This window comes from Akebia trifoliata, chromosome 2 (genome assembly GCF_017979445.1).
Source record: "Akebia trifoliata isolate Shusen 1 chromosome 2, ASM1797944v1, whole genome shotgun sequence".
NCBI lineage: Eukaryota > Viridiplantae > Streptophyta > Magnoliopsida > Ranunculales > Lardizabalaceae > Akebia > Akebia trifoliata.
The window spans coordinates 14601645-14611132 of NC_141376.1; the positions used below are offsets into that span (position 1 = coordinate 14601645).

At 34.9% G+C, this 9488-nt stretch overlaps 1 protein-coding gene across 1 annotated transcript; it reads left to right on the forward strand.

The window, feature by feature from the left end:
• Window positions 1–325: 325 nt before the first annotated feature.
• On the forward strand, window positions 326–9244 carry LOC147409720 (putative serine/threonine-protein kinase At1g54610). Its single transcript, XM_086459636.1, has 7 exons — window positions 326–1036; window positions 3413–3697; window positions 4636–4953; window positions 5052–5273; window positions 6422–6516; window positions 7227–7317; window positions 8617–9244. The coding sequence occupies exons 1-7, from the start codon at window positions 620–622 to the stop codon at window positions 8956–8958; spliced, it is 1770 nt and encodes a 589-aa protein (XP_086315762.1). The 5' UTR covers window positions 326–619; the 3' UTR covers window positions 8959–9244.
• The last annotated feature ends 244 nt before the right edge of the window (window positions 9245–9488 follow it).

The following is a 9488-nucleotide window of genomic DNA, read 5'->3' on the forward strand; positions in this document are numbered from 1 at the left end:
ACAATCATTAAATTTCATTTTATGCAGATCATAAACATTTAAATTCTTAAAAATAATCTATGTTTATATAAAATAACCAAGATTGAACTCAGCTGATTCTCAGTAAAAATTCGGTAGGAGGCTTTCGAGTCCGACTCAACTCACCCGAGTCGACTGGGACTCGTCTGAGTTTTCAAATCATGGTTATTGGAGACATTGGTCGTTAAGTCAGTTTGATTCCATATGTTCCCTCTAAAACTTAATCACTCACTCAAGAGGATTTAAAAAAAGGAAAAAAAAAAAGAAGAGGAAGAAGGAAGAAGTGGCTTCTCGCCAACTTCTAATGTTTAAAATAAAATTAAAAATAAAAAAATCACTCTGAAAACTCCATCAGTCCTCAGCGGAGAAAACTATAAAGGATCTTAAGTAATAATTCCAAGAAGCCGGCCATGGACGGCCACTTTGGCTTCTTCTCACACTTCTTCTCCAAATGCAGGCTTCACTCCTACCTTTCTTTCCCTCTCTATCTCTAGGCCTCTGTATCGAGCCCGATTTCGATAACAACTTCATCAATAAGAGGCTTATTGATTCTTTCTCCTTCACTCATGTCACCAAAATCATAAAAGAGTGCTAAGGTTATATGATGGGTTGTGTTCAAACCAAACCATCGACGTACTCGCCTCCTCGTGGAGTAGAGAAAATGAAATTGGCGAATGGGTATGTCGGTGGAAGTGGAAGAAGAAGAGGAGGTGGTGAGCGACCGACGGGTCAGAAGCCGTTTGTGAAGGATCCTGAAAAGCCGTTAAGGAAAGAAGGGAATGATAATAAGAATGTCGGAGCTATCAGTGGTGGCAAAGAAGGGAAATTGATTAGTAGAGAAGAAGAGAAGGAGGGTGGTGGAGTTGGAAATATTTCGCGGAGGGTTTCATCGAAAAAGCAAGTTGGAGGGGATGAACTTGTTGATGGTTGGCCGAAATGGCTTACGGATAATATTCCAGGAGCAGCTCTTGTGGGTTTGACCCCTAGGAGTGCTGAATCTTATGATAAGCTCGATAAGGTGAGTGATAAAGAATTTATTTCTATTTAAACTTGTATTGCATTTAATCAGTCACAAAATTTTGCAATTTATTGATTTGAGATTAAATCATGATTTTTTCTTCACAGTTTAAATCACGATTTAGTTATGACCTTTTTGATAAGGAAATTTTTGCAATTAAATCGAAAAAGAAATCAAACAAAAAAATGAGTATTTTGGTATATATTGTTTTAGTAATCCGGGATAAAATTTTAACCTTCTCATATAAATTTCAAATGATGTACTAGTAAAGGTGATGACATTGGTGAAGATGATGATTGTTGTTTTTATCGAGGAAACGTCATAGAGTGAAGATACAAATGAGGATTTTTAGATTGAATATGATGATTTTTGACTAATTGGTTATTTTTGTGGATGTATGGATAATAATAATAATATGACAATCGATGATTTATTATTATAGCTTAATATATGTTTGATGATCTAGTATGAAAAACTACTTAAGAGGAATAATTACATAACCCTGATCCTAACCACTTTTATATATATTTTTCCATTTTTTTTCGAATCTTGACTTGGTGACCAGGCATGAAATTGGAATGGATAGCAATTTGATGTTGTTTATATATATTAGAGTATTAGTTATGGTACAATTTACTATGATCAATGGAGATATATAGGATCATGTAGTTAGGTTCCATATTATTAAGGTGTATCAAGATGCACTGAATCAAGTCGATAAAGTTAAGAGTATTTTTAACTAATCTGTAACCACGTTCTCTACTTCAGTTTATATTGGACTTTCTTCAACCATGTTGTTGTAGGAGCAAAACTATGAAGGCAATGGGTCGGATAATACCCATTTACCCGACCCGAATAAATCGGATATGGGCACGGTTTTTCTACCCAATTAAGAATTCGGGTAATGTTACCTGATAAACATTTACCCAAAAGTTCTGTAGGCTTCGGTATGAACATAAGTCATATCCTACTTGATTACCCATTTATCAAACAACCATAGTATAATTTCGTATTCTATATATAAATACATGTAAATAATTAGTTTTTTATTATATAATTTTTGTTATTAAAGGGAAAAAAAAATCAGAAGAGGATAAAAATTTGGGTCACCTAAGAATCGGTTAAAAAATCGGGTATGGTTATTCACCTAAAACTTGGGTAAAAATTTGGATTTGGGTATTATCTTAAAATTTGGGGTAAGAAAGCGGGTATGGATGTGTATGTTTCAATTTGGGTATGGATTCATAGAAGTCTTACCCGGCCCACACTCGACCTATTGCCAGCTTACTACAAACCCAATTTACATGGGTTCCTTTCACAACCTCCATCAATTCTATAACCATCAAACAAACAAAAAAATGTCTACCATCATCCATCCTTATTGTTGCTAAACTGCTTCAAATGGCCCAATCGTCCATCTATGGTTCTCTTTATTTTCATTATAGTCTAAGAAACATTGTTACCTTAAATACCTTAATTGTTGTGTGAATGTCTTGTATTTTGTTGCGTTATACAGAATTGTGGTCCCAATTTTTTAAGGGATACGAAAAGGGTAATCATGTAATATTTTTTTTAAGGGTTTTCTATTTTTAGAGTTCAGTTTTGAGGAGATCTACATGTTTTAGTAACTGTCGATTATATAAATAGAGATCTCTAGGACTGTAAAACAAATGAGAAAATAGTTATTGTTCTTATTCTGTTCCGTGGACCTGGGCACACTGTCGAACCACGTAAATCTTTGTGTTTTGTGCGATTGTGTTATCTTTGCTATTTCCATTTTTACACTAACTACATCAAGTTGATTCGGTGCATCTCGATACATCTTATTAAAATGCAATTTAACTATCCTAACTATATGACTCTATATATCTCGATGCATCATAATAAATTGCAACATTACCAATACTCTTAAGAGTTTAAAGCTTGTTTCTGGTTTTGGATGAGTAAAGTTGGAAGAATTGGCTCATTGTTTAACAAAATTTTAATTTATTTGATCTCATTTTATATTTATCCATTTTTTTTAAAATTTTTTTTGTAAAATCAGTAGTCTTTTGTTCTGTGGAGTATTTCTCTTCCTGAATAAGCAGCTAGATTTGGCGCGTTACAGATTATAACTTTACTTATTATATGATCACAATTGATAAAAGCTATTGAATCTTTCTTTTCCTGAATGAGAAAACTTGGAAAGTTGGATGTCTGTCCTTCACAATTTTCAGAAGGTTAGACTAAAGTAGACATATCGATCTCTGTTCAGTAATTCGAGTTCAACTGATGGTTTTTTTCTCCGAAACTTTATTTTGTAATTGGGACTAAAATTATGCAATTGGCAATAAATTTAAACACTAAACTGAACTGATCGGGTGCTTGTTGTCACAGATAGGCCAAGGAACCTACAGCAATGTGTATAAAGCTCGAGATCGTGACACTGGTAAGATTGTTGCACTAAAGAAGGTCAGATTCGACACTTCAGAGCCTGAGAGTGTGAGATTTATGGCACGAGAGATCATGATATTACAGGCTCTTGATCATCCTAATGTTTTAAAGCTCGAAGGACTCGCCACATCAAGAATGCAATATAGTCTTTATCTGGTTTTTGATATCATGATGACAGACTTGTCAAGAATTATCTCCCGGCCCGACGAAAGGCTCACTGAACCACAGGTTACTTTCTCTCTTTTAGACCTTTGGACCTCGGGTTCGGAGAAAAAAATGTATTTAAGGAACTTAAACACCCAATACTTCATTCAGACGTTAGTATTCTTTACAATTTTGATTTTTCAAAAAGAGTCTGACTAACTTTAATTAGTAAGATTTCAACTCTTACTAAGAGTCATTGAGCTCACCTTGTAGTACCCAAAAACATCGTCTGATGCCGCAGGATTTGTAGAGGAAACATTTTTATGAACTTTGAATAAACAAAAATCATTTTTTTTATATCACTGTTGAATTTTAATTTTAAATTTGGAAGTTCCATGGAAGTTCGGTAGCTGTCCATTTTCAAAACCTTGGATGGGCTCAAAAAAAAAAAAATTGGTTTTTTTTTTTTTTTTGGGATCTGAGTTTTTCAATGAAATCTAGAGGGCTGTGGTGTTAGATTGCCACTGGCAATCCATTTGAGCTCAAGGACCCTTAGTAAGAGTTAAAATCATATTAAGGGTGATTTGATTTGAACATTTTAAAAGTATAGTTTTGTTACAATATTTATTGTATAATAATCAATATGTGCTTACTTGTTGCACAAAAAACAACCATACATGCATTTCAAGAGAATTTTTGAAAAATCAAATTTTAAAAAGGATGCTAATGTCAACATGAAGCATGACATTAGCATTTCGTCTAACATTATAGGAGAATGAAATAAAAAGGGGCGCTAGATTTTCAGGGTTTGGAGGTTTGAGAGAAGTATTGGGAGAAATCCCATGTTGTAATTTCTTTCTCAAACATAGAAAAATTCTCTTAGCACTGCCGAATCGTTAAATTTTGCTGTGTTCTGTATTTTTTCCTTTATTTTTCTTTTACTTTCATGGTTTGATATGGGGTTTGTTATTCAAACAAAAGTTCCATTTGTTCTCAATATTTAATGGGTCTTCTTAATGCAGGTCAAGTGTTATATGCAGCAGCTGCTTTTAGGCCTGCAACATTGTCACGGACGGGGAATTTTACATCGAGACATTAAGGGGTCCAACTTGTTGATCGATAAAAATGGGATGCTAAAGATTGCTGACTTTGGGCTCGCGAATTATTTCGATCCTATCTTAAAGAGACCTCTCACAAGCCGAGTTGTGACACTATGGTATAGAGCTCCTGAACTGTTATTAGGTGCCACGGACTATGGAGTTGGCATTGATCTTTGGAGTGCTGGATGTCTTATGGCCGAAATGTTTGCAGGAAGGCCAATTATGCCCGGTAGAACAGAGGTAAGACGCCTCTTTGATCCTAGTTAATAAATCTCAATATGGTAAGTTTAATATTGTAAGTTTTTCTTCACTTAATCATTAATTTTTTATTCATATAGGTTGAGCAACTTCATAGGATTTTCAAGCTATGTGGGTCACCATCGGAGGATTATTGGAAAAAGTTGAAGTTGCCTACAAGCTTCCGCCCACCGCAACCATACAAACCAAGTCTTTTAGAAACCTTCAGAGATTTTCCCATCTCTTCTTTGGGTCTCTTGACCAGACTTCTAGCTCTCGATCCCTCATATCGTGGCAGTTCATCTTCTGCTCTCCAAAGTGAAGTAATTTCAAATGCTTACTCCCCTTTGTGAAACTTCGGATAAATTTTAGAAACATGAATGAGGAATACTTGCTTATCTAATTCATCATCATAATTAATAAGAGCTTCTATTGCCACAACTACTTTTACGAATGCCGCCCCAAGATGTGTGCTAATTCTTTGGTGATTTAGATATGAATTGGGGTGGCGTTATCACAAGTTGGTGTGGCAATAAAATCTCTTTAATTAAGTCTTATTCCAAATTTTGGGGGGTTAGCTGAACGTTCTAAACCCATGCTTCCCATTAATTCACATGTGTTAGTATCTCCTCTCTCAATCCACGTTTGTTTTAGTCTTCCTCCAACTCTTTTAGAAACTTCAGCATGTTAACTTCTTTTGAGACTAATATTGGACTTTGTTACAGATCACCAAACAATTTCAATCATATTGGGATGAATCATTTAGTTTCGAGAATAAGTTCATTTTTAATTTTATCTTTCTTAGACTTTTACTCATCCAACCATCTCAACATTCTAATCTATGCTACGCTCAATCTAAGAGTAGTTTTATTTATTTATTTATTATGTTGGGCAATCAAGAAACTAGGCGTTCATGGTTTTGAATGGAATGGATATCTTTTGTACCCAATCATGTTTCATTGTTTATTAATTGGTATTTTCTTATTAGTATTTGTGGGTAATTTTTCTACAACTGAAAAGGCTCAAGAACTATGAAATTAGTGGGAGTAGGATTGAGATTAGTATGGAGCCTGCATAATACAAGGGCCAACCAATGCTTATTTTAGAAAAAAAAATTTATTTCCACGAAGTTTCACTAATAATGGAACTTTTTAAAAAATTTCGTTGGTGTCCCAAGTTTTTTCTAGTTAAAATCTTTCCATGTCACAGTTACCTCAGAGCACTCATTGGAAGAGAACAAATATCCAGCTCAATGTATTACAAGAAATAATTCGACTATTTGAATGAATTAGAACACTTTGAATACTTTTCTTTAACTTTCAAACTTGATTACTGAAATGTACGTGGTCAATCATTCTTAGTGAGAAATTTGTAAGTTTATGGATTATTTCACTAAAAAGATTTTACATCAAGGAATTGATTTTGAAAAATAATTGTTCGATATTGTTCACTTAGAGATGCTTGTTTACAGTTCTTTACTACGAGCCCATTGGCATGCGACCTTTCAGGCCTACCTGTAATCTACAAGGAGGAAGACGACCTGGATCAGACTTATGACAAGAGAAAGTAAGTAAAATCATTATGTTGATGAAGAATTTTCTCCCTCAAGAGTTACAAAAAAATGTCAAGCTCATTGTCCTTGTCACTAGTTATCACTTTTACTTGCGATAAATTACTATTGGAAATATTTATTAAATAGTGTCTTATTGTATTGAATTTGTTTTTAATATGCTTAGAAATGATCATAATTCACGATAAATAAATGTCGGTTGATGCTTCAAATGTATAGGAGAAATATGAAAGGTATAGCTTCTTCTGTGTTCTAATAGTAGTTTTCTTAACTACTTGTATAAAGAAGAATATTGCTGGATAGATATCCTGTTTGCTGCGAAATATGCATCTTTTAGTTTTCCTATCAGTGTCAAAATTGCATTCTGACTCACCAGATTCACTAAGAGTACCCGAATCTTAAAATGGTTGTGTTCATCACAGACTAATTTATGGATTTTCATATAACCGATACAAAATATATAGACGAAATTACAATTATTACTTTAAAAAATAAACTCAGTTTTATCTAGATTTTGATTAAATGAATCACATTTGATTTATCTAGAATATAAATAACCTTGCATTATTAAAATTGTTAACTCTATACTTGCTATTATATCCCTCTCAGTTGAGGATTCTATTTAACTTGAGTTGCTTCTATTAGACATTTTCTATTCTTGAGTGTGTGGGTTTATTAAATATTTGATTGCTTTTCTGCATCATAGGCACAAGGCCTTGAAAATGAAACAACGGGCTCGAAGGAAAAAGGAGCGAACTACTGAAAAAACAAAAGGAGATTCAGAATCTTCTAAAGAGGTAATCTCACCTTAAATACATATAGTTCCTAGTAAATAAGATTTAAAACTTTCAATTAGCTACCTGTTTGTGAAAATGAAATGATAATACTTCAAAAGAAGGTTTATGAGTCTCAATGTCTCTAAGGAAGAATCTATGTGCTAGAGCCAGTTCACAACCAAATTGAGGAAATAGTTGGTGATTTTAAGTCTTCAATTCAATTGCCTTCACTTTCTTAGTATTTTTTTTTTCTTTAAAGCAACTTGGAGCCCTCTCCTACGCCCTTGAAGTTCATAATTTGGAATGGTGATGGGTTCACATCGCAAATCCACAACAATGAGAGGAGAACATGATTTGGAGGAATGGGTTCAAACCCAGACGTGTTTCCATGCAAAGAATAAAAAATGAGGCAATTTCTACAAATACAAGACATAAGGTTGGAGTAAACTCTTAAATTGGGGTTGAACCATAGGAACACGAGGTTGTTACCTAGGAAAAAAATTAAAATTTAATATTTATGTTTTTGTTTATGAATAACACTTACCTATACTAATTGTTAATTTTTCGAGTGTATATTTTCCTCCACTCTCGGGCAGGGGCGGAGCTAGTAAGGAGCTGGTGGGGGCAATTGACCCCACAGAACTTTGAGACACCCCTATATTTTCAACTACTTACATGCCCCATTTGTCCCCACTCCCTCACCTCTCTCCCCATCTGCCCCCACACCCACATCTCCCTCCAATTTTTGCCCCCACACCCTCACCTCCCTCCAATCGTATTTTCCAGCACAAAAAAATTTCCTACCATTCAAGTTCTTCAACTATACAACTAACCATAGTTTGCCCCCACTACAAGAAAATCCTGGCTCCGCCCCTGTCTCGGGTGTGTCATACCCCAGTTAAGCCCTGTGACCGTCTTACATTCATCGTTCTCCTGCTCTCCAAAAGATCGATCTTTTGGAGTAGTTGGTTAGTTAACATGGTATCAGAGTATTAGTTTCGTATAGGTCACGGATTTGATTCTTTCCACCCTTATGGGTGAGGGGGAGTGTTGAGTGTATATTTTCCTCCACTCTCGGGCGTGTCATACTACAGTTAACCCCCATGACCCTATTATATTCATCGGTCTCTCGTTCTCCAAAATATTGGTCTTATGGAGTAGTTGGTTTGTTATAACAAATTGTAGTGGGCTGAAAGTTGTAGCTCGATTGGTTTACAATTTGTTTTGCAACCTTATGAGGTTGCGACCATAATCCCAACTTACCAATGAACAAAATAAAAGGTCGTAAATCATATTTGTGCACTATTTTCTTTATGTCAGGATCAAGAAAAGAATGCAGAATCAAATTTTCACAGCCAAGAGATGGGTAGTGATACAGGTGGTAGCACTTCATCAAGTGTAAAGCCAAGAAGACGCAAAGAAGAGAGTTCACCTCCTACAATGTACCCTGCTATGGCTTCTCACCGAAAGAATTCACCAAGGACTGAAGGCCATCCTAACGCTTTGAGGAACATTAAGAACATACCTCCATTACCCACCACCAAAACAAGCACCACCAACTACAATGAAGGGAACGTCAACATATATAGATTGAGTCTTGAGCGTAGATCGGCTTCCACTAGAGATTTTCGATTGCTGGAAGGACAAAATTTGCCTCAATGATACGGTTTGGATGATTAGATATTGTGAAGAGAACCCATTACGCTAAGTGTATGTTTGATAACACTTCAGAAGTCTGAAGGGAGGTGGTCCACTTCTAAAATTCAGACTTTAGAAGCTTTATTTCCGTTTGTTTTGGTTCAGATTTCAGACTTCAGAACCAAAATTCAGAAGTTTTGAAGCAACGATGGAGGGATGCTGGATGAAACTTCTGAAGTCTGATTTCTAGTTTCAGATTTCAGATGTGTGGATTAATTCATAAATTAAAAGGAATATTACATTTTTTGTAATTGCCATTAGATTCTATTTAGTATTAGCAAATGATAGTATGGTTTAACATATTGTGCTTCTTGAAACATAAAATAGTTTAATTTCTAGATTTTAATGATGCTTCCACTCATAATTTAGAATGTTTTAGTTCTTCATTCACAGTTCCGTCCGTATTCAATGGGTTCAATGTGAAAGGACTGATTGGTTTGCTCCCGAGTGAGTTCAAAGTGCTGGAAATAGAAACTCTTTTGAGGTTTTTTTAT

Excerpts from the sequence above, each read along its gene's own strand:
- LOC147409720 (XM_086459636.1), top strand. The coding sequence starts at position 620 with ATGATGGGTTGTGTTCAAACCAAACCATCGACGTACTCGCCTCCTCGT. Across the intron at positions 1,037-3,412 it reads CTTATGATAAGCTCGATAAG|ATAGGCCAAGGAACCTACAG; the intron begins GTGAGTGATAAA and ends TTGTTGTCACAG. Across the intron at positions 6,517-7,226 it reads CAGACTTATGACAAGAGAAA|GCACAAGGCCTTGAAAATGA; the intron begins GTAAGTAAAATC and ends TCTGCATCATAG.